The sequence below is a fragment of the Salvelinus alpinus genome, chromosome 16, assembly GCF_045679555.1.
Source record: "Salvelinus alpinus chromosome 16, SLU_Salpinus.1, whole genome shotgun sequence".
In the NCBI taxonomy this organism is placed as follows: Eukaryota; Metazoa; Chordata; class Actinopteri; order Salmoniformes; family Salmonidae; genus Salvelinus; species Salvelinus alpinus.
In genome coordinates this window covers 43,691,295-43,716,823 of record NC_092101.1, presented here as the reverse complement: position 1 = coordinate 43,716,823, position 25,529 = coordinate 43,691,295, and the positions used below count along the sequence as shown (strand labels likewise).

The window sequence follows — 25,529 nt, the reverse complement described above, 5'->3', positions numbered from 1 at the left end:
AGCCTAGATATCTGGCTAATCTTTCTGTGTACTGACCAGTCTGACGCTAGCCTAGATACCTGGCATACCTGTCTGTGTACTGACCAGTCTGACATTAGCCTAGATATCTGGCTAATCTTTCTGTGTACTGACCAGTCTGACGCTAGCCTAGATACCTGGCATACCTGTCTGTGTACTGACCAGTCTAAACCACATGGCCTCTCATAACTTGATTTTGGATGTTGTTACTCACACTCACTGTTCTTCTCATTGTGTGTTATGAATGAGTAGTCCGTAAGGGCTGTGTCTGTTTTGCAGTGTTGTTGTTTTGAGAGGAAGTGAGCTGTCAGCTCGTTGGCCAGCATGGCTTTGATGGACAGGTGGCAGAGTTCACTGGAGCAGCACTGACTCCCCGAGCCGGCCCCTTGATTTACCATTGCCGTTGGAAACATGATGAAGAGGAGGAAGGAGAGGCCAGGAGCTCCTGACCTGCATATCCAGTAAGACACACACACTGACCACAAAGGGTTAACTGCCCTTACGGTATGTGTGTGTGATTCCCTCCCTCTGTGTGTTGTGGAGCTGTAGGTCTGAGAGTATAGTGATTGACAGGGCCAGGCAGTGTCTGCTTACACCCCTCAAACATGCAGTACACATCACACACGCACACACAGCCATGGAAACACACATTAGCACTCAGGCATAAAGGAAAAACGGGAGGAGCGGTGAAGGGAAAGAGAGGAAGAAAAGAGCGGGGAGAGGTTAGGGGGGGATAGTGTGAATACCAGGTCACTGCCCAGTCAGAGACAGACACATGCACACAGCAGACTGCTGCCAGGGTCATATTGTCACCCATTCTGGCCACTCACAAGGGGGTCCAAGCCTGTTTAGACCAGCCCCATATGGCCCCTCTCTACCCAGCCTGCCAACAGAGAGCTGGCACTGGGGAGTATGAGGGGGCTCCACTGCCCCTCACCACAGCTTCCTTAGTACGGGGAGGGGGGCTGTTTTGATGACGGCTTCATGGATTTAAGCCAGTAGTACATTTGTTAGTGTTGTTTATCAGACAACCTTCCCTCTTTCCTTCCTCCCGTCCGTCCGCGTCGACCCGTAGAATCTGGCCGGCCGCTCAGCACCGCTGCCATGGCAACAGCAGTCTCCTGCAGCACCTGCTCTCCCCCACTTCCCTCCCTCGCTCCATCCACACCTCCTCCTCCCAGCCTTCCCTCCTCCTCCACTCCTCCTCCTCTGCCCACGCTGAGGGCCCCCTGTCAGCCCCCGTCCACCAGGGGGGAAACCCCTTCCTCTGGAGGTAAGACTGGATGGCTGTGTGTGGGTAGACCTGGCATGTGTGTGTGACACAAGGTTCCTTATCTCAGAGATTAACGGTACCCTTAAGGCATGTGTGCATGACCCGGTTCCTTAACTCAGAGATTAACAGTACCCTTAACACCGAACCCAAACCGGCTGCGTGTGTGCGCCATCGTGCATACATTTATTTTGTCCCCCCACATCAAACGCGATCACGACACGCAGGTTAAAATATCAAAACAAACTCTGAACCAATTACATTAATTTGGGGACAGGTCGAAAAGCATTAAACATGTATGGCAATTTAGCTAGTTAGCTTGCACTTGCTAGCGAATTTGTCCTATTTGTGAGCGCTGCGTTAATCGAATCCGGTATCAGGATAAATAAAAAGCAAGGTCTGCCAACTTTCTTTAATTATGTTTAATTAACGCAAACAATAAATGGCAAATGCAATTTTCGTATATACGGGTTCGCTGTATCACCGCGCAGGGTAAAACAGAGAACTGGCAGGAAGTACGTAAACAGCTGTTCTTATACCGTGATGACGTAGTTCCAACCCGTCTGTTGGCCTATCACAGTAGAGGCTGAGCGTGGTTTAAACTTTGCTCAGACTATCGCCGGCACTCAGACTGGTCCCAGTCTCTGGTCCCAGTCTCTCAGATGTCCGCATCTGGTCGTTGGGTAGATTAGATCCGTCTTGTGCCGCTCCCGATGCGACACTCAAACAGTTCCTTATATGGTATTGTCCAGTGTCCTACCCTCCCTGGTTGGCCTGGAGATATGCACCCCTCTCCTCTCCAGATTGACCACAGCTTTTGTATCAAGTCACTCTATGTTGCTCAGTCTTTACACACATACACACACACACACACACACACACACACACACACACACACACACACACACACACACACACACACACACACACACACACACACACACACACACACACATCTGCATTGTTTGTGTGTGTGTGTGTAACAAAACAATATTCATCTTCAAACAATATGGTAGCAGGCTATAGTGCATAAACATAAATCCTAACATATTTAGCTAGCTTGCTGTTGCTAGCTAATTTGTCCTGGGATATAAACATTGAGTTGTTATTTTACCTGAAATGAACAAGGTCCTCTACTCCGACAATTAATCCAGACATAAAACGGTCAACCGATTTGTTTCTAGTCATCTCTCCTCCTTCCAGGCGTTTTCTTCTCTTAACTTTATATTGCGATTGGCAACTTTCATAAATTAGGTGCATTACCGCCACTGACCTCGTTCGTCTTCAGTCACCCACTTGGGTATAACCAATGAGGAGATGGCACGTGGGTACCTGCTTCTATAAACCAATGAGAAGATGGGAGAGGCAGGACTTGCAGCGCGATCTGCGTCACAAATGGAACTGACTTCTATTTTAGCCCTTGGCAACGCAGACGCTCGTTGGCACCTGCGAGCAGTGTGGGTGCAATAATTGATTAATATAGATTTCAAAATGTATTTTGCAACACTCGCGCACCCGACGCGAGCGGTGTAGTCAGCCTGTTAAGGCATGTGTGTATGACCCGGTTCCTTAACTCAGAGATTAACAGTACTCTTAATAAGGCATCTGTGTATGACCCGGTTCCTTAACTCAGAGATTAACAGTACCCTTAAAGCGTGTGTGTATGACCCGGTTCCTTAACTCAGAGATTAACAGTACCCTTAAAGCGTGTATGTGTGTCTGTGTTAAGTGTAAATACCTCCCCTTCACACTCAAAGGAACTAAATAATAGCACTCCAATGATAAAGGCCCTCTCATAAAAGGTATCACCAGTTTTGTGTGTGTTCAGACTAGGTACAGTACAGTAAATCGTGATGTAAAGATATGCATCGTTCCCTCGTTCAAATGTTTAAGATATGACTGCATTGGTTTGCAGGACCCCAAACCGACCGAAATGTAGCAAGTGTCAGTCAGAAAATCGATTCAGACACTACGAATAGTCGGTTCACTATTACTTTCAAATGACTTTCTTTCTACCTTCCAGAAATACCCCAGATTTGTGTGACAACTGCATCCTCTCCTTCAGTGTGGAACTAAGCATGTAATTATGTTGACAGTCATTGATCTACAAGTCATTTTGCATGCTGAACAACCCTAGACCATGTCAGTAGTCAAACTGTGCGCATCTTCGCGGGCTGAACAGCAAGTCGTAGGCCTATTACTGATCTGGCACATCTGTGAGTCACCTTCAGCATTCAAATGTTTGTAAACTTCCTTCTGCAATATTAGGCTTTATTAGTTGTGACAACCAATGTAATTTATTAGGTTATTTATATCAAATGCGCTGTTAAAATTGTGATTTTACCAGAATAAAAGTAGCCTAAGCTACCGAATGAATGAATGCATTTTTTTGTGTCAAATTGCCAGTTAATTGACACATAAACAAACATTACAATAATGTACTGTGATAATTCAGTGATCATTCTTCTTCCGGTGGTCTCTGCAGTGGGTATCACATAGAGTGAAACAATTTAAGATTAAAATCTATGAATAATATTAAATAAGGTTATCCAAACAATAATTATATCCCAAGAGGAGTAAAAAATAAACATGCATATACTGTATATACATATATATATATATATATATACACACACACACATCCATGCAGTGCCTTCGGAAAGTATTCAGACCCCTTGACTTTTTCCACATTTTGTTACGTTACAGCCTTATTCTAAAATTGATGAAATTGTATTTATTTCCCTCATCAATCTATGCACAGTACCCCCATAATGACAAAGCAAAAACAGTTTTTTATAAATGTTTTCTAATTTATAAAAATAAAAATATTACATTTACATAAGTATTCAGACCCTTTACAAAGTACCTTTGGCAGCAATTACAGCCTCGAGTCTTCTTGGGTATACAAGCTTGGCACACCTGTATTTGGGGAGTTTCTCCCATTCTTCTCTGCAGATCCTCTCAAGCTCTGTCAGGTTGGATGGGGAGCGTTGCTGCACAGACATTTTCAGGTATTTCCAGAGATGTTTGATCGAGTTCAAGTCTGGGCTCTGGCTGGGCCACTCAAGGACATTCAGACACTCGTCCCAAAGCCACTCCTGCGTTGTCTTGGCTGGACGCTCCCCATCCAACCTAACAAAGCTTCAATATGCACCTTGGAATTGGATGACGCAAACAGTTGCATCCCAGATATGTCTGTCTTCACTTGTAGCCTGTGAGAAAAACCTGATCACGTGACTGAGAGCCATGTGTGCTTCGGCACACAGCCGGGAGAAGGGATTTGTAATTTTTATATTCAGCTCAAGGGAACTATGACCAGTTCCCACAAAAGGCAATGATTTTTGTTAAGGGGCATTACGGCCACACAAAGGAGATGCAGCCGGGAAATCCGAGGCATTATCAAGTGCTTGTCAAATTGTGAATGAGACTGATGAAGTGTTTACAGCCTGCACAAAAAAAACAAAGCAGAGCTCATGCCGTTCATGCAACGTTTTACAATCTTCATTAGAGTTGCATCATGCAGCCTAAGAATGTATTAAAAATCTAAACACATAGCCCAAAATTTGTATCACAACTGAAGTTCCATAAATAACTCTAAATTGAGCATTAACCGCTCAACATAGAACAGCCGCACGTGCTCACTCCTTCAAATCGTTTGGAGAAAATATCCTTTCTGTTTTATTCAGCTTTGTTCAATTGTATTCTTCATACTATAAAATAATTTGTTGGAATTCTCAGCAAACCTTGTCTGCTGAATGAACTAGTGTAGCCCACAGCCATTTGGCAGAGCCAGATCAGGACTTAACTTAAGGACAACTCAGAATATGCTATTCTGTTCTTCTGAAATAGACTACATTTTCTTCACATCATGCTTCTGTAGACCTGTCTAAAATAAATAATGGATGTATTGTGATGGTGTAGGCTATACCACATGGATTCATTAGATTGTATTAAATGTTCCAAAGGTCTGCATCAGTGGCTTGTAGGCTGTGTGTGGAAGCCAGGAGATGCTAAATGTGTTTATGTTAATTAACAGTCCATCACCAGCTGACAAAATGTCTTGACTGCAACAACCCCTAGGTGGGCTCAGGGTAGATCATTACGAAAACAATGTTTGAGGGAGACATACAGGCAAAGCTGAAAAGGCAACTAGGACTGTGCTAACACGCTCCAGTAGTGTCAGAGAGAGAGTCAAGGTAATCCATCTATGGTACTGAACACAGAGGAATTCATGTCCATTGTGATGTGCAGAAGAGGTCATCAGATACACTATGACCTTGATTTGACCTCTGACATCTAGTGATGGCATCGGCTGTCTTGTCCCGAGCTGTCTCTCGTCTATTTTTCTGTCACTGTATCTCTGCTAAGATGAGCAGGGCTAAGGAACTGTCACATCCCGTTGTCATTCATGATGGCTGACGGAACTGTTGTTGTTCAATGGTGGCATCTTAGTCCAAGTTGAAATAAAGGTTTCCGTGTCTGAGGGCACTTTAACATATTCTTTGTATGATCCGGATTGTGGAGCGGTTGGCACTCAGATCTTTACCATACCGGGCTCTTGGATCTTTACCATACCGGGCTCTTGGATCTTTACCATACCGGGCTCTTGGATCTTTACCATACCGGGCTCTTGGATCTTTACCATACCGGGCTCTTGGATCTTTACCATACTGGGCTCTTGGATCTTGCGTCTCGGAAATCGCAACCTAAAATGTTTACTTTCAGGTCTTGTGTTAGCAAAACGTATTTTGTAGAATTCTCACAGATGCTACAGGAAACCAAACCAGGTCCCGAATTTCATTTGTGAAAATGCCCTAAAACCTTTTAGCGCCATTCTGTTCTGTATTGATGATGAGTATGAGCATCCTTCTTGGGCTTCCTAATCCTGACACACACACACACACACACACACACACACACACACACACACACACACACACACACACACACACACACACACTGACACACTGACACACTACTGACACACTGACACACATACACACACTGACACACACACCTCCCATATGGCCGTAGATGGTGCAGAAAAAACCCTGGTGGTAGAGTCAATAGGTGTTTACGGCAGGCTGGACTTTAAATGTGATCCACAGAGAGAGAGAGGCCACTGAGCCAAGGGCCACTGAGCTGGAGGGGGGGCTGGTCACTGAGCCTGGCCACTGAGCCTGGCGGGAGAGAGAGAAGGAGTGTTGGAGTTAAATGAGACAGAGGGGAGGGGGGGGGGATACTGTCAGGCAGAGGCAGGAGAAAAATTGAGAGAGAGGCGAAGGAGAGCACACTATGAGGTTGCTCAGACTAGCAGTTAGCTAGCGTGACAGGTTAAGACCAGCAGCAGAGTTAGTTGGCGCAACAGGTTGAGACCAGCAGCAGAGTTAGCTAGCGCGACAGGTTGAGACCAGCAGCAGAGTTAGCTAGCGCGACAGGTTGAGACCAGCAGCAGAGTTAGCTAGCGCGACAGGTTGAGACCAGCAGCAGAGTTAGCTAGCGCGACAGGTTGAGACCAGCAGCAGAGTTAGCTGGCGGGCAGGTGGAGACCAGCAGCAGAGTTAGCTAGCGCGGCAGGTTGAGACCAGCAGCAGAGTTAGCTAGCGCGACAGGTTGAGACCAGCAGCAGAGTTAGCTAGCGCGACAGGTTGAGACCAGCAGCAGAGTTAGCTAGCGCGACAGGTTGAGACCAGCAGCAGAGTTAGCTGGCGGGCAGGTGGAGACCAGCAGCAGAGTTAGCTAGCGCGGCAGGTTGAGACCAGCAGCAGAGTTAGCGCGACAGGTTGAGACCAGCAGCAGCATTAGCTTTAGTTTAGGACGCAGCAATAGACATCCTCTCCTCCGTTTGTCCAAGCTGCCTGGCTGGCTGCTGCCGGTAGCTGGCGTACGTACGTGTGTGTTTAGAGGCTGGCTCGCGGCGCCCAGTCTGTCTGTGTGTGGGTGAGTGACAACCATGTGTGTGGAGCTTCAGGACCATGTCTGACTCTTTCTGGACTGTGCTCTCCAATTTTTCCCTGCCTGAGAGAAGCATGCTGTGCCGATCCAAGAGGTAGTTCTCTGTCTGTCTGTTTTTACGTCCCTCTGCTTTCTCTGTATGAATCTGTAATCTCTCTCCTTTCCCTTCTTTCTCTCGCTTTGTTTTCTTCTCCTTTCCTCTCTGTGCGTCTCCTCTTCCTCTCTGGGGTGTTTTCTGCTGGACAGGTAACTAGATTTGCCTGTCTTGTGAGTGCTACTAGGTTACATGTTGTTGCTGCTGGTGTGTCTGCGTGTTAGTCTGTGTTTGTGTGACATTTCAGAATGTCACTGATGCATTTGAGTTGTGATGGAAAGGTCTGAGGTTTGATCTGACAATTTTGTGCACATTTAGCTCAATTCTATTGCTCTCTCTGTCTCTCTCTCTTTGGCTCTCTCTTTCTCTCTCTCTGTCTCTCTCTCTCGCTCTCTCTGTCTCTCTCTTTCTCTCTCTCTGTCTCTCTCTTTCCATCTCTCCCTCTCTCTCTCTCCTTCTCCCCCTCTTTCTCTCTCTCTCTTGCTCTGTCCCTCCCTGTCTCTCTCCCTGTCTCTCTCCCTGTCTCTCTCCCTTTCTCTCTGTGAATTTAGATGCTGCATTCAGACAGGGGAGACAGAGCAGTACTAACCAGTTTGAAGCAGCAATTTTCTCCTTCTGTTAAGAATGGTGCACTTTGTAACACACACAGACAGCAGACACACAGACAGACACACAGACACGCTTGATCTCTGTTTCTCTACAGTCAACAGATAGAAAGAGAGAGACAGAGAGACACACAGACAAACAGAGACACGGACGGACGGACAGACAGACAGACAGTGTTTATTTCACTTTTGTATATGATCTACTTCACTTGCTTTGGCAATGTTAACGTATGTTTCCCATTCTAATAAAGCCCCTTGAATTGAATTGAGAGGCTGAGAGAGAGAACTCTTGCATAGCAACAGTGTGCAGAACTGCTGGAGCAGCTAGACACTATGGATGATTCAAACGCCCAGTGGCTCTGCTGGACTATGATATGTCGACTCAAACACAGGTGGATGGGCGCACACACACACACACACACACACACACACACACACACACACACACACACACACACACACACACACACACACACACACACACACACACACACACAGACACACACACACAGACACACACACACACAGACACACACAGACACACACACACAGACACACACACACACACACACACACACACACACACACACACACACACAGACAGACAGACAGACAGACAGACAGACAGACAGACAGACAGACAGACAGACAGACAGACAGACAGACAGACAGACAGACAGACAGACAGACAGACAGACAGACAGACAGACAGACAGACAGACAGACAGACAGACAGACAGACAGACAGACAGACAGACAGACAGACAGACACAGACAGACAGACGATGGACTTCTTTTTCATTCTCTTATCTAGATAGATTGGTTTGTGCAGGTAAGACCTAGTGATTGAGCTGTCTTGCATGGAGTTATATGATATAGTAGATTCCTGCTGTGATGTTATCATAGCCCACCAAACCAAATGCCATGTTTAGCGTGTTGGCAGATAGCTGTTGTGTGACTGGGACACCTGGCCTGGCTGTGTGTGTGTCTCTGAGTGCTGTTAGATGAGTCAACTGGGAGGCTGTCACACTGTGTACTGTGTTGTTGCACCGGGTCGGCTCTGAAGAGCAGCTTGAAAGATGGGGATGTGTGAGAGAGTGTTCTGGAACACTGTTCAGACCCAGTCAGATCTGCCTTCTAAATATCATCATGGAGCTCTCTCTCCCTCTCTTCTAAACCACTCTCTCTCCCTCTCTCTTCTAAACCACTCTCTCCCTCTCTCTTCTAAACCACTCTCTCTCCCTCTCTCTTCTAAACCACTCTCTCCCTCTCTCTTCTAAACCACTCCCTCTCCCTCTCTTCTAAACCACTCTCTCCCTCTCTTCTAAACCACTCTTTCTCTCCCTCTTCTAAACCACTCTCTCTCCCTCTCTTCTAAACCACTCTCTCTCCCTCTCTTCTAAACCACTCTCTCTCCCTCTCTCTTCTAAACCACTCTCTCTCCCTCTCTCTTCTAAACCACTCTCTCTCCCTCTCTTCTAAACCACTCTCTCTCCCTCTCTCTTCTAAACCACTCTCTCTCCCTCTCTCTTCTAAACCACTCTCTCCCTCTCTCTTCTAAACCACTCTCTCTCCCTCTCTCTTCTAAACCACTCTCTCCCTCTCTCTTCTAAACCACTCTCTCTCCCTCTCTTCTAAACCACTCTCTCTCCCTCTCTTCTAAACCACTCTCTCTCCCTCTCTCTTCTAAACCACTCTCTCCCTCTCTTCTAAACCACTCTCTCTCCCTCTCTTCTAAACCACTCTCTCTCCCTCTCTCTTCTAAACCACTCTCTCTCCCTCTCTCTTCTAAACCACTATCTCCCTCTCTCTTCTAAACCACTCTCTCTCCCTCTCTTCTAAACCACTCTCTCTCCCTCTCTTCTAAACCACTCTCTCTCCCTCTCTTCTAAACCACTCTCTCTCCCTCTCTTCTAAACCACTCTCTCTCCCTCTCTTCTAAACCACTCTCTCTCCCTCTCTTCTAAACCACTCTCTCTCCCTCTCTCTTCTAAACCACTCTCTCTCCCTCTCTCTTCTAAACTACTCTCTCTCCCTCTGTCTTCTAAACCACTCTCTCTCCCTCTCTCTTCTAAACTACTCTCTCTCCCTCTCTTCTAAACCACTCTCTTCTAAACCACTCTCTCTCCCTCTCTTCTAAACCACTCTCTTCTAAACCACTCTCTCTCCCTCTCTTCTAAACCTCTCTTCTAAACCACTCTCTTCTAAACCATTCTTTCTCCCTCTCTTCTAAACTGCTCTCTCTCCCTCTCTCTTCTAAACCACTCTCTCTCCCTCTCTCTTCTAAACCACTCTCTCTCCCTCTCTCTTCTAAACCACTCTCTTCTAAACCACTCTCCCCCTCTCTCTTCTAAACCACTCTCTCTCCCTCTCTTCTAAACCACTCTCTCTCCCTCTCTTCTAAACCACTCTCTCTCCCTCTCTTCTAAACCACTCTCTCTCCCTCTCTTCTAAACCACTCTCTCTCCCTCTCTTCTAAACCACTCTCTCTCCCTCTCTCTTCTAAACCACTCTCTCTCCCTCTCTCTTCTAAACCACTCTCTCTCCCTCTCTCTTCTAAACCACTCTCTCTCCCTCTCTCTTCTAAACCACTCTCTCTCCCTCTGTCTTCTAAACCACTCTCTCTCCCTATCTCTTCTAAACTACTCTCTCTCCCTCTCTTCTAAACCACTCTCTTCTAAACCACTCTCTCTCCCTCTCTTCTAAACCACTCTCTTCTAAACCACTCTCTCTCCCTCTCTTCTAAACCACTCTCTTCTAAACCACTCTCTCTCTCTCTCTCTCTTCTAAACCACTCTCTTCTAAACCATTCTCTTCTAAACCATTCTTTCTCCCTCTCTTCTAAACCACTCTCTCTCCCTCTCTCTTCTAAACCACTCTCTCTCCCTCTCTCTTCTAAACCACTCTCTCTCCCTCTCTCTTCTAAACCACTCTCTCTCCCTCTCTCTCTAAACCACTCTCTCTCCCTCTCTTCTAAACCACTCTCTCTCCCTCTCTTCTAAACCGCTCTTTCTCTCCCTCTCTTCTAAACCTCTCTCTCTCTCTCCCTCTCTCTTCTAAACCACTCTCTCTCCCTCTCTTCTAAACCTCTCTTCTAAACCTCTCTTCTAAACCACTCTCTTCTAAACCACTCTCTCCCTCTCTCTTCTTATCCACTCTCTCTCCCTCTCTCTTCTTATCCACTCTCTCTCCCTCTCTCTTCTAAACCACTCTCTCTCCCTCTCTTCTAAACCACTCTCTCTCCCTCTCTTCTAAACCACTCTCTCTCCCTCTCTCTTCTAAACCACTCGCTCTCCCTCTCTCTTCTAAACCACTCTCTCTCCCTCTCTCTTCTTATCCACTCTCTCTCTCCCTCTCTTCTAAACCACTCTCTCTCCCTCTCTCTTCTAAACCACTCTCTCTCCCTCTCTCTTCTAAACTACTCTCTCTCCCTCTGTCTTCTAAACCACTCTCTCTCCCTCTCTCTTCTAAACTACTCTCTCTCCCTCTCTTCTAAACCACTCTCTTCTAAACCACTCTCTCTCCCTCTCTTCTAAACCACTCTCTTCTAAACCACTCTCTCTCCCTCTCTTCTAAACCTCTCTTCTAAACCACTCTCTTCTAAACCATTCTTTCTCCCTCTCTTCTAAACCGCTCTCTCTCCCTCTCTCTTCTAAACCACTCTCTCTCCCTCTCTCTTCTAAACCACTCTCTCTCCCTCTCTCTTCTAAACCACTCTCTTCTAAACCACTCTCCCTCTCTCTTCTAAACCACTCTCTCTCCCTATCTTCTAAACCACTCTCTCTCCCTCTCTTCTAAACCACTCTCTCTCCCTCTCTTCTAAACCACTCTCTCTCTCCTCTCTTCTAAACCACTCTCTCTCCCTCTCTCTTCTAAACCACTCTCTCTCCCTCTCTCTTCTAAACCACTCTCTCTCCCTCTCTTCTAAACCACTCTCTTCTAAACCACTCTCTCCCCCTCTCTTCTAAACCCCTCTCTTCTAAACCACTCTCTCTCTCTCTTCTAAACCACTCTCTTCTAAACCATTCTCTTCTAAACCATTCTTTCTCCCTCTCTTCTAAACCACTCTCTCTCCCTCTCTCTTCTAAACCACTCTCTCTCCCTCTCTCTTCTAAACCACTCTCTCTCCCTCTCTTCTAAACCACTCTCTCTCCCTCTCTCTTCTAAACCACTCTCTCTCCCTCTCTCTTCTAAACCACTCTCTCTCCCTCTCTCTTCTAAACCACTCTCTTCTAAACCACTCTCCCTCTCTCTTCTAAACCACTCTCTCTCCCTATCTTCTAAACCACTCTCTCTCCCTCTCTTCTAAACCACTCTCTCTCCCTCTCTTCTAAACCACTCTCTCTCCCTCTCTTCTAAACCACTCTCTCTCCCTCTCTCTTCTAAACCACTCTCTCTCCCTCTCTCTTCTAAACCACTCTCTCTCCCTCTCTTCTAAACCACTCTCTTCTAAACCACTCTCTCCCCCTCTCTTCTAAACCCCTCTCTTCTAAACCACTCTCTCTCTCTCTTCTAAACCACTCTCTTCTAAACCATTCTCTTCTAAACCATTCTTTCTCCCTCTCTTCTAAACCACTCTCTCTCCCTCTCTCTTCTAAACCACTCTCTCTCCCTCTCTCTTCTAAACCACTCTCTTCTAAACCACTCTCTCTCCCTCTCTTCTTATCCACTCTCTCTCCCTCTCTTCTAAACCACTCTCTCTCCCTCTCTCTTCTAAACCACTCTCTCTCCCTCTCTCTTCTAAACCACTCTCTTTCCCTCTCTCTTCTAAACCACTCTCTCTCCCTCTCTCTTCTAAACCACTCTCTCTCCCTCTCTCTTCTCAACCACTCTCTCTCCCTCTCTCTTCTAAACCACTCTCTCTCCCTCTCTCTTCTAAACCACTCTCTCTCCCTCTCTCTTCTAAACCACTCTCTCTCCCTCTCTCTTCTAAACCACTCTCTCTCCCTCTCTCTTCTAAACCACTCTCTCTCCCTCTCTCTTCTAAACCACTCTCTCTCCCTCTCTCTTCTAAACCACTCTCTCTCCCTCTCTCTTCTAAACCACTCTCTCTCCCTCTCTCTTCTAAACCACTCTCTCTCCCTCTCTCTTCTAAACCACTCTCTCTCCCTCTCTCTTCTAAACCACTCTCTCTCCCTCTCTCTTCTAAACCACTCTCTCTTCTCTCTCTTCTAAACCATCCCTCGTTTTCCTCCTGATGACAGAACATTTGGGATTGATTATTATGTCCTCTTCATCCCCCTCTTCCTCATCATTCTGTATTCTTGCGAGGTATTTGAACAGTCTCAATACCTGATGAAGGCTGTAGAGGACTAGATATGCCAGCCACATCCCTCCCTCTGTGCCCTGTGTGAAGTCAATCTATACTGTACAGATCAATGCTCAGATCCCCCACTGTGCTCCTATGACGCTACGCTAGCCAGACCGATCATAGACGTGCTTCTTAATGGAGCCGGAAGAAAAGGAGCAATCACTATCCCTCAGTCTTTTCCGTTCACAGAGAAAGCAGGGCTTGTTTAGTCAGTCAATTGTAGGTGGATAAAGATTGTGATGAGGCTGCTGTCGATACTCTTCTGTCTGTCTCCCTGTGGCTAGAGAGAGCTGTGGCCATTCACCCATTCTGGAGGCTAGACGTCTCTAAATCAATCTCCCTTACCATTGTATAGGCAGTACGCCGCCCCCCTGTCTAACTCTGTGGCCCCCTACCCCAAAGGAGGCCCTTTTGCACCCTGTCTGTAAAATTGTGGAAAGACTCCATCTGACATGCATCAGTACCAGTGATGATGTTTCTGGTGTCTCTTTGTCTGTTGACTTCCTGCTAGCAGTGATGGTGTTTCTGGTCTCTCTCTGTCTGTTGACTTCCTGCTAGCAGTGATGGTGTTTCTGGTCTCTCTCTGTCTGTTGACTTCCTGCTAGCAGTGATGGTGTTTCTGGTCTCTCTCTGTCTGTTGACTTCCTGCTAGCAGTGATGGTGTTTCTGGTCTCTCTCTGTCTGTTGACTTCCTGCTAGCAGTGATGGTGTTTCTGGTCTCTCTCTGTCTGTTGACTTCCTGCTAGCAGTGATGGTGTTTCTGGTCTCTCTCTGTCTGTTGACTTCCTGCTAGCAGTGATGGTGTTTCTGGTCTCTCTCTGTCTGTTGACTTCCTGCTAGCAGTGATGGTGTTTCTGGTCTCTCTCTGTCTGTTGACTTCCTGCTAGCAGTGATGGTGTTTCTGGTCTCTCTCTGTCTGTTGACTTCCTGCTAGCAGTGATGGTGTTTCTGGTCTCTCTCTGTCTGTTGACTTCCTGCTAGCAGTGATGGTGTTTCTGGTCTCTCTCTGTCTGTTGACTTCCTGCTAGCAGTGATGGTGTTTCTGGTCTCTCTCTCTGTTGACTTCCTGCTAGCAGTGATGGTGTTTCTGGTCTCTCTCTCTCTGTTGACTCCCTGCTAACGGGTGTCTGCATAATTGCTGCGTTCTCGTGTTAATTGGCTCATCACATCGGCTGACTGTAATTATGTTGTTTAGCTCCGCCTGCCTGCCGAACCCCCGGCTGGCCGCACATGAAACTGTTTGGTAAAACGATTAGAGCCAGTAATCACTCAAATGAGAAAATTATCATTGACATTTAACATTCAAATCTCATTTCACATTTCCAGTCCCTCTCTCATCTCTGTTTTGTGTGAGTGAGTGCATATGTGTGTGTGTGTGTGTGTGTGTGTGTGTGTGTGCGTGCTCTGTGGCCAGTGTGGGTGTGTCTGTATGCTCTGTGGCCAGTGTGTGCTCTGTGGCCAGTGTGGGTGTGTCTGTGTGCTCTGTGGCCAGTGTGGGTGTGCTCTGTGGCCAGTGTGTGTGTGTGCGTGCGCTCTGTGGCCAGTGTGTGTGTGTGCTGTGGCCAGTGTGTGTGTGTGCTGTGGCCAGTGTGTGTGTGTGTGTGTGTGTGTGTGTGTGTGTGTGTGTGTGTGTGTGTGTGTGCTCTGTGGCCAGTGTGTGTGCTCTGTGGCCAGTGTGTGTGCTCTGTGGCCAGTGTGTGTGCTCTGTGGCCAGTGTGTGTTATTGGTATGCACCACAAAGTAAGCAGCTAGGCTAGTGGAAGTATTCCCTCGTGAAAAGCTGTGTGTTTGATAAGTCTTCTACCATCTGTTGATATGCAGGCTCTGCAGTATGGGCTTAGCATGTGGTGCGGCTTTGAAGAATAAGCTGCCGTGTTGTGTATGATACATATGGTGTGTGTGTGTGTGTCTAGGGTTGTGACGGTTCACCAAACCTACGGTTCGGTACATATTGCGATTTTGGGGTCACTGTTCGGTTTCGGTACAGCGAGAAAATGAAATGCCATTGCCAATGTCCAGCATTTAAAGGTGTTTAATAGCCTTTCCTTTGTTTAATAATTCCTGTAGAAACAAGTTACTAGGACAGAGCACTGGAACGACACTGTTTGTGACTAAGTGTACCGTTCCTCAAACACGAGCCATTTACAATCATAAAGGGACCTGGTGGATGAAGCTGTAGAACTTTGAATTGTTAAAATGACATTTTGGGGAACCCCGTCAGTGTTCAAATGAAACTGTTCACTGGCCAATCCCAGAGTGCTAACTGGGGGGGCTGGGGATCTTGAGGGTTGAGGGAGGTCGACCTGCTGCAGCCTGGTGCGAAGGTGCAGTGATGTACACCGGGCTGTGTCTTCCTCGGCAGACAAAGCTTGAGGGTTTCTCATAATTAGCGCCTTAAGGTCTACCGGAGCATCCAGGATCTTCAGCTTCTCACTGTCTGACACCTTGGGATATCATGAGCCCCATTGCCCTTCCTGACGCCTGGATGGCGGGCTTTAAGTATATGCAGGTTGAGGTCTGTGGCAATGCAGATCTCGTCCCACAGACCCGGCTCCGGCGTGACCGCTATCTCCTCCTGTAGCTCAGCTTGGTATGCTGAGAGCATGGAGACGGTGCTGAGAGACCTCACTGCTGTGGTGACAGACCTGTAGACCTTCTCTGTCGCGGTTGCCTGGAAACATTCATACTTGATCGGTAGAGTGGGACCAATCAAAGTCATGGAGGACCACTGGCTGTGGTGTAGATGGGAAGCCACCAGGGATTTGACAGGGGGGCAAGCCCTTCCATGTCAACACAGTCACCGGGTGTATCCTCCTCCAGGCATTCTGGTGAGTTGTAGGAATTGCATGGCTGCCCATTTGGCTTTGGGTAGCCTCTTAACCTTGTAGCAGGTCCTGGTGGTTTCTTCTACTGCGTTGGGCCAGGGAATCAGCAGCTTGTCTGCAATGTATTTGCACATATCCTGCAGGTCCACAGCGAGAGCTGGTGAAGGTGGTCCCCATCCTGCGTCTCCGGTTTTCCAGGCAAGAGGCTTGGCAGCCTGGCCTGAGGGGATGAAGGAGTCGTGCTGGAGGTCATTTTGCAGGGCTCTGGCAGTGCTCCTCCTTGCACAAAGGCGGAGGTAGCGGTCCTGCTGCTGGGTTGTTGCCCTCCTACGGCCTCCTCCACGTCTCCTGATGTACTGGCCTGTCTCCTGGTAGCGCCTCCATGCTCTGGACACTACGCTGACAGACACAGCAAACCTTCTTGCCACAGCTCGCATTGATGTGCCATCCTGGATGAGCTGCACTACCTGAGCCACTTGTGTGGGTTGTAGACTCCGTCTCATGCTACCACTAGAGTGAAAGCACCGCCAGCATTCAAAAGTGACCAAAACATCAGCCAGGAAGCATGGGAACTGAGAAGTGGTCTGTGGTCACCACCTGCAGAACCACTCCTTTATTGGGGGTGTCTTGCTAATTGCCTATCATTTCCACCTTTTGTCTATTCCATTTGCACAACAGCATGTGAAATTTATTGTCAATCAGTGTTGCTTCCTAAGTGGACAGTTTGATTTCACAGAAGTGTGATTGACTTGGAGTTACATTGTGTTGTTTAAGTGTTCCCTTTATTTTTTTGAGCAGTGTATTATTGAACACATAATGAACCCATGCAACTTATTATGTCATTTCTTAAACACACGTTTACTCCTGAACTTATTTAGGCTTGCAATAACAAAGGGAATGCTTATTGACTAAAGACATTTCATGTTTACATTTTGTATTCATTTTGAAAATGTTCTTCAAGAAATTATGGGGTATTGTGTGTAGGCCATTGACCAAAACATCTCAATTTGATCCATTTTAAATTCAGGATGTTAAACAACAAAATGTGGGGAAATTCAAGGGGTGTGCATCCTTTCTGAAGCCACTGTAGGTTTTGTAGTTGTATTAGCAGTAGATGGATGTTCGCACCACGGAGCTGGCAGGTAATTCAGCTCTTCTGCTCTTCATCAGTAACACTTAGTTACTGCCTCATGAATTCTACATCACCACCTGATAAAATAAAAGCTCCTTTCATCAAACATACTTATAACCGCTGGGAGCTGCCTCGGGTGTGTGCATGTTAGTGAAAGAGAGAGATGGAAATAATGGAATAGCGAGGAAGTTATTGGTTTGAGCTGAGACATGAGCTTTTAAACCCTCAGAAAACCTTAATATAACTGATTCGGACTGAGAGAAGTGAACCAGTATGTCATGATATTATGGTGTTTTCACACTTGGTACCTTTGAGACATTTTTTTGTGAACTCGGTGCAGTTCGTTTAATTTGTTGTGCAGTGTGAACATGCCAAAGGTAGGCTAATAGAGCTTCATCAGCTGTTTATTGATAGTGGGGTTTGAATAGTGTGAGAAGACACAACATAGTGTGAGAAGACACAACATAGGGTGAGAATTACAACATAGGGTGAGAAGACACAACATAGGGTGAGAAGACACAACATAGGGTGAGAATTACAACATAGGGTGAGAAGACACAACATAGGGTGAGAAGACACAACATAGGGTGAGAATTACAACATAGGGTGAGAAGACACAACATAGGGTGAGAAGACACAACATAGGGTGAGAAGACACAACATAGGGTGAGAAGACACAACATAGGGTGAGAAGACACAACATAGGGTGAGAAGACACAACATAGGGTGAGAAGACACAACATAGGGTGAGAAGACACAACATAGGGTGAGAAGACACAACATAGGGTGAGAATTACAACATAGGGTTCAACATCTATTCTAGCTCTTAAAGGGGCAGTAGCTTACATTGGGTGTTCAATTTTCAATTACAGAATTATTTATTCTCAAATCAAATAATATTTTTATTGTTCACATACACATATTTAGCAGATGTTATAGCGGGTGTAACGAAATGCTTGTGTTCCTACTGTAGCTCCAACAGTGCAGTAGTATCTAACAATTATTCACTACAATACACACACATCTAATATTAAAATAATGGAATTAATAAATATATAAATATTAGATTGAGCAATGTCGGAGTGGCATTGACCACAATACAGTAGAATAGAATACAGTATATACATATGAGATGAGTCAAGCATTATTTAAACAACATTAAAGTGACTAGTTATTCTATTGCTATTTTTTCTTTTAGCAATTTTCATGTTAATAGGAGCTTCTGATTGCATGTATGATGTCTCATAGTATTTCTCATAATTTAATGAAATGCAATCTAAACTCAGCAAAAAAAGAAACGTCCCGTTTTCAGGACCCTGTCTTTCAAATTAATTCATAAAAATCCAAATAACTTCACAGATCTTCATTGTAAAGGGTTTAAACACTGTTTCCCATGCTTGTTCAATGAACCATAAACAATTAATGAACATGCACCTTAACGGTCGTTAAGCCACTAACAGCTTACGGACGGTAGGCAATTAAGGGCACAGTTATGAAAACTTACGACACTAAAGAGGCCTTTCTACTGACTGAAAAACACCAAAAGAAAGATGACCCAGGGTCCCTGCTCATCTGCGTGAACGTGCCTTAGGCATGCTGCAAGGAGGCATGAGGACTGCAGATGTGGCCAGGGCAATAAATTGCAATGTACGTACTGTGAGACGCCTAAGACAGCGCTACAGGGAGACAGGACGGACAGCTGATCGTCCTCGCAGTGGCAGACCACGTGTAACAACACCTGCACAGGATCGGTACATCCGAACATCACACCTTCGGGACAGGTACAGGATGGCAACAACAACTGCCCGAGTTACATCAGGAATGAACACAATCCCTCCATCAGTGCTCAGACTGTCCGCAGTAGGCTGAGAGAGGCTGGACTGAGGGCTTGTAGGCCTGTTGTAAGGCAGGTCCTCACCAGACATCACCGGCAACAACGTCGCCTATGGGCACAAACCCACCGTCGCTGGACCAGACAGGACTGGCAAAAAGTGCTCTTCACTGACGAGTCGCGGTTTTGTCTCACCAGAGGTGATGGTCGGATTCGCGTTTATCGTGAAGGAATGAGCGTTACACCGAGGCCTGTACTCTGGAGCGGGATCGATTTGGAGGTGGAGTGTCCGTCATGGTCTGGGGCGGTGTATCACAGCATCATCGGACTGAGCTTATTGTCATTGAAGGCAAACTCAATGTTACAGGTAAGCCATCCTCCTCCCTCATGTGGTACCCTTTCTGCAGGCTCATCCTGGCATGACCCTCCAGCATGACAATACCACCACGCACAGAACGAGTAGTATGGCTGATTTCCTGCAAGACAGGAATGCCAGTGTTCTGCCATGGCCAGCGAAGAGCCCGGATTTCAATCCCATTGAGCACTTCTGGGACCTGTTGGATCGGAGGGTGAGGGCTAGGGACATTCCCCCCAGAAATGCCCGGGAACTTGCAGGTGCCTTGGTGGAAGAGTGGGGTAACATCTCACAGCAAGAACTGGCAAATCTGGTGCAGTCCATGAGGAGGAGAAGTACTGCAGTACTTAATGCAGCTGGTGGCCACACCAGATACTGACTGCTATTTTTTATTTTGATCCCCCCTTTGTTCAGGGACACATTTTTCAATTTCTGTTAGTCACATGTCTGTGGAACTTGTTCAGTTTATGTCTCAGTTGTTGAATCTTGTTATGTTCATACACATATTTACACATAAATGCAGTTGACAGTGAGAGGACGTTTCTTTTTTTGCTGAGTTTATTAGCTTCCTAAATGTAAGTAGGTATATCTAGCTGTCCGATAACACATTCTGATTGAATGGCTTGTCCTGCACTTTGTAAAAACCCAGAGTGAATGTTGGAAAAAGATCTGGGTTCCTTTCTCAACATAGCAATGTGATTGTGAAGAGGACTCGGACCACAAAATAGGTGAAGTGAACTGGCAAAAGAGTTGAGTCCTTATTCCAAGGCAAGAGCCGTGTGACGACAAAGACAACAGAGCTCTTTTGCTTTTTTTCTCTTTTCTTTTACCCCAGTTCACTTTAAAGAGGACTACATGTAGAAACACCCTTACACATGGTGAGAAGAGAAGCAGCTCCTATCTGGATGACTGTAATTACAGAACAACGTTTCACACACCTGCCTGCCTGCCTCCACAAATCTGCTATCTAATCATTACCCTGTCAATGTACCAAGGCCTTACTGAGGCTAGTTGTTGTTGATTTGATTTAGTCCTGCTTTTCTCTCTCTAAACAGAATGTTGTTAAATACAGTATGTAAGATGAAGAGTGGTGGAGTGAGTGTTTCTCTAGTCCCTCTCATTTCTCTGTCCTCCATTCACACTCTGTCAGGTACTCTCTCCTTCACACTCTTTCTCTTCTTCAACTGTACCTCTCCATTTCTCCACCCTACTATACCCTCTCTCCATCTATCCACCCTACTATACCCTCTCTCTGTCTCTCCATCCTACTATACCCTCTCTCCGTCTCTCCACCCCTACCTCTCTCCGTCTCTCCACCCCTACCTCTCTCCGTCTCTCCACCCCTACCTCTCTCCGTCTCTCCACCCCTTCCTCTCTCCATCTCTCCATCCTACTATACCCTCTCTCCACCCTACTATACCCTCTCTCCATCCTACTATACCCTCTCTCTGTCTCTCCATCCTACTATACCATCTCTCCACCCTACTATACCCTCTCTCCATCCTACTATACCCTCTCTCTGTCTCTCCATCCTACTATACCCTCTCTCTGTCTCTCCATCCTACTATACCATCTCTCCACCCTACTATACCCTCTCTCCATCTCTCCACCCTACTATACCATCTCTCCATCTCTCCACTCTACTATACCCTCTCTCTGTCTCTCCATCCTACTATACCCTCTCTCTGTCTCTCCATCCTACTATACCCTCTCTCCATCTCTCCACCCTACTATACCCTCTCTCTGTCTCTCCATCCTACTATACTCTCTCCATCTCTCCATCCTACTATACCCTCTCTCCATCCTACTATACCCTCTCTCTGTCTCTCCATCCTACTATACCCTCTCTCCATCTCTCCACCCTACTATACCCTCTCTCTGTCTCTCCATCCTACTATACCCTCTCTCCATCTCTCCACCCTACTATACCATTTCTCCATCTCTCCACCCTACTATACCCTCTCTCCATCCTACTATACCCTCTCTCCATCTCTCCACCCTACTATACCCTCTCTCTGTCTCTCCATCCTACTATACCCTCTCTCCGTCTCTCCACCCCTACCTCTCTCCGTCTCTCCACCCCTACCTCTCTCCGTCTCTCCACCCCTACCTCTCTCCGTCTCTCCACCCCTTCCTCTCTCCATCTCTCCATCCTACTATACCCTCTCTCCACCCTACTATACCCTCTCTCCATCCTACTATACCCTCTCTCTGTCTCTCCATCCTACTATACCATCTCTCCACCCTACTATACCCTCTCTCCATCCTACTATACCCTCTCTCTGTCTCTCCATCCTACTATACCCTCTCTCTGTCTCTCCATCCTACTATACCATCTCTCCACCCTACTATACCCTCTCTCCATCTCTCCACCCTACTATACCATCTCTCCATCTCTCCACTCTACTATACCCTCTCTCTGTCTCTCCATCCTACTATACCCTCTCTCCATCTCTCCACCCTACTATACCCTCTCTCTGTCTCTCCATCCTACTATACTCTCTCCATCTCTCCATCCTACTATACCCTCTCTCCATCCTACTATACCCTCTCTCTGTCTCTCCATCCTACTATACCCTCTCTCCATCTCTCCACCCTACTATACCCTCTCTCTGTCTCTCCATCCTACTATACCCTCTCTCCATCTCTCCACCCTACTATACCATTTCTCCATCTCTCCACCCTACTATACCCTCTCTCCATCCTACTATACCCTCTCTCCATCTCTCCACCCTACTATACCATTTCTCCATCTATCCACCCTACTATACCCCCTCTCTGTCTCTCCATCCTACTATTCCATCTCTCCACCCTACTATACCCTCTCTCTGTCTCTCCATCCTACTATACCCTCTCTCCATCTCTCCACCCTACTATACCATCTCTCCATCTCTCCACCCTACTATACCCTCTCTCCATCTATCCACCCTACTATACCCTCTCTCTGTCTCTCCATCCAGCTATACCCTCTCTCCATCTCTCCACCCTACTATACCATCTCTCCATCTCTCCACCCTACTATACCCTCTCTCCATCCTACTATACCCTCTCTCCGTCTCTCCACCCTACTATACCCTCTCTCCATCTCCACCCTACTATACCCTCTCTCTGTCTCTCCATCCTACTATACTCTCTCTCCATCTCTCCATCCTACTATACCCTCTCTCCATCCTACTATACCCTCTCTCTGTCTCTCCATCCCCCTATACCCTCTCTCCATCTCTCCACCCTACTATACCCTCTCTCTGTCTCTCCATCCTACTATACCCTCTCTCCATCTCTCCACCCCTACCTCTCTCCATCTCTCCACCCCTACCTCTCTCCATCTCTCCACCCCTACATCTCTCCACCCCTACCTCTCTCCGTCTCTCCACCCCTATCTCTCTCCACCCCTATCTCTCTCCATCCCTACCTCTCTCCATCTCTACCTCTCTCCATCTCTCCAGCCCTACCTCTCTCCGTCTCTCCACCCCTACCTCTCTCCGTCTCTCCACCCCTACCTCTCTCCATCTCTCCACCCCTACCTCTCTCCGTCTCTCCACCCCTACCTCTCTCCATCTCTCCACTCCTACTATACCCTCTCTCTGTCTTTCCATCCTACTATACCTTCTCTCTGTCTCTCCATCCTACTATACCATCTCTCCACCCTACTATACCCTCTCTCTGTCTTTCCATCCTACTATACCTTCTCTCTGTCTCTCCATCCTACTATACCATCTCTCCACCCTACTATACCCTCTCTCCATCTCTCCACCCTACTATACCATCTCTCTGTCTCTCCATCCTACTATACCCTCTCTCCGTCTCTCCACCCTACTATACCCTCTCTCTGTCTCTCCACCCCTACCTCTCTCCATCTCTCCATCCCTACCTCAGTTGACAGAGTGCCATCTATATGCTGCTAGATTTCTGTAGTGATGGCTGGGTTTTACCACTACTCTCCTCCATCGTCTGCCCATCTCCTCTCTTCTCCTTCCTCTTTTCTCCTCTCTTCCTCATCTCTCCTCTGCAGACTCTCTGCTGTAGACCTCCTGCTGTGAGAGACATACATTAAGCAGAGCTGACTGATGGCAGTGTTAGTTTGCTGTGTGTGTGTACCTGTTTCGTGTCATCATTGCAGCAGCACTAGGCTAGCAGCTATTGTTGCAAAGATACTTCACTGAGCTCTGCAACTGTTTTTATTTTAGGTGTCTTACTGCAATTAGCTTACTGGCTTATTATAGACACTCATGAAACCACAGTGAGGTGTTCCACCTTGATTAAGAACGTGGCTAGAAGCACAGATGTATAATCAGACCTCTCCTGGCCTGAGCTCTCCATGGTTCTGCTGTTCTCGTCACTGTGTTTCTCTGTTGTTTCCTCTGGATGGACTGTGAAGGGCACAGTAACATTTCTCGCATCAGTGAGCAGCACAATGTGTAAATGTCCGCTCACAAACTCACCCACCGTCCAGGCGTACCTACCACATACTAGGGTTGGGCAGTATCCAGTTTTCATACTTTTGTTTTTTGACGGTAATTGACAATATCCCGGTATACCGCCCAAGCCTAACACACACTCACACACCGTCCCCACGGACGGACGGGCGGACACACACACACACCATTCTTTCTCCATCTCTCTCTCTCACTTACCCTCCTTGGTCAGTCACCCCAATGTAGTGTGCCGGTCTGAGCAGTGGGCAGTGAGTACTATACAGCTGTGCTGAGTTGGGTCTTGAGAGAGAGACACTCTGGGGTCAGCTGGGATGCTTTCATGAATGGGTGTGTGGAGCTGCTACACTGTTCCTTTAACTTGGTCTACTGTAACCTCTAACCTGATTAACTTGGTCTACTGTAACCTCTAACCTGATTAACTTGGTCTACTGTAACCTCTAAACTGATTAACTTGGTCTACTGTAACCTCTAACCTGATTAACTTGGTCTACTGTAACCTCTAAACTGATTAACTTGGTCTACTGTAACCTCTAAACTGATTGACTTGGTCTACTGTAACCTCTAACCTGATTAACTTGGTCTACTGTAACCTCTAACCTGATTAACTTGGTCTACTGTAACCTCTAACCTGATTAACTTGGTCTACTGTAACCTCTAACCTGATTGGAGTGAGGAGTCTTAAGGAAGCCACTTATTATTTGTTCTGTGGACACTGAAAGAGGGAATGTCGTTGAGGAAATGGTATGTAGATAGAAGAACACATTATGAGAATGATAGTGTTGTTCAACTGGCTCCAGATGTATTGGAAATCTGCACCCGGTTCAGAGCAAACTCCCTATTGGTCATCCAATTGAATGAAATGTAGTTCCTCGTTGTGTGTGTGTGTTGTTGTTGTCGTTTTTAAGTGTGTGTGTCTCTTCTCTCCCTAGCTGTCGGACCAGTAACAGGAAGAGCCTGATTGTGACGTCCAGTACCTCTCCGACACTACCCAGACCACACTCACCACTACATGGACACCCAGGTAAGGCACAGACACACACAATCACTCACCAACTCACACACACTCAGCTTTATTTTAGTGAAATATCAGGACTTTTGGGGGGAGTAAAAATGTTTGACCATTAAGAATCCTATTTTCCTTAACCCTAACCTAAACCCCCAAAAAACTTAACCCTAACCTTAACCCCCAAAAAACTTACCCTAACCTTAACCCCAAAAACCCTAACCTTAACCGTAAACCTAACCCTTAAAGTGGAACTGACATAATTTTATCAACATGACATTTGATTAAAAATCTGTTCATATACACCCCCAGGAATAATGTTCTGATAAGCGAGCGCTTACACGTTTGGGAAGGCATTTGTGAAAATTCAGTGTATGAAAAAGAGGCTGTGTGTTTGGACACTTAATAGACACTGCAGTAAATAAAACCAAATAAAATAATCTGTCCAGGAACGGAGTTTACCTAGACCGGTATGCCATAGCCAATCAGAGCTACAGGAAGCCAACATGCAAATAAGCAATATGCCACATGGGCCTTAGTGAAATAGCCTGCCATCATTCACTTTGAACTGGACTGTGTGTTTATAGACAGTAGCAACAGCGTATCTTTAGATCATTAGAACACATTTACCGAAAGCCACGAAATACACCTGAATGGATTTCTGCAAATATATAAAGTGCATTCAGAAAGTATT

General features: G+C 46.6%; 1 protein-coding gene across 5 annotated transcripts in view; it reads left to right on the top strand.

The window, feature by feature from the left end:
* The window catches only part of mast2 (microtubule associated serine/threonine kinase 2), a 297,943-nt gene that overhangs the window by 203,282 nt on the left and 69,132 nt on the right, over nt 1-25,529 (top strand). For 4 of the 5 annotated variants that reach the window (XM_071346358.1, XM_071346357.1, XM_071346355.1 and 1 more), the window contains one exon: nt 24,762-24,853. In XM_071346358.1, the coding sequence (XP_071202459.1) occupies nt 24,762-24,853 (92 nt within the window). Of the gene's footprint in view, nt 1-6,597; nt 7,338-24,761; nt 24,854-25,529 lie in introns of those variants that run through there. The other variant, XM_071346359.1, reaches the window with a different exon arrangement.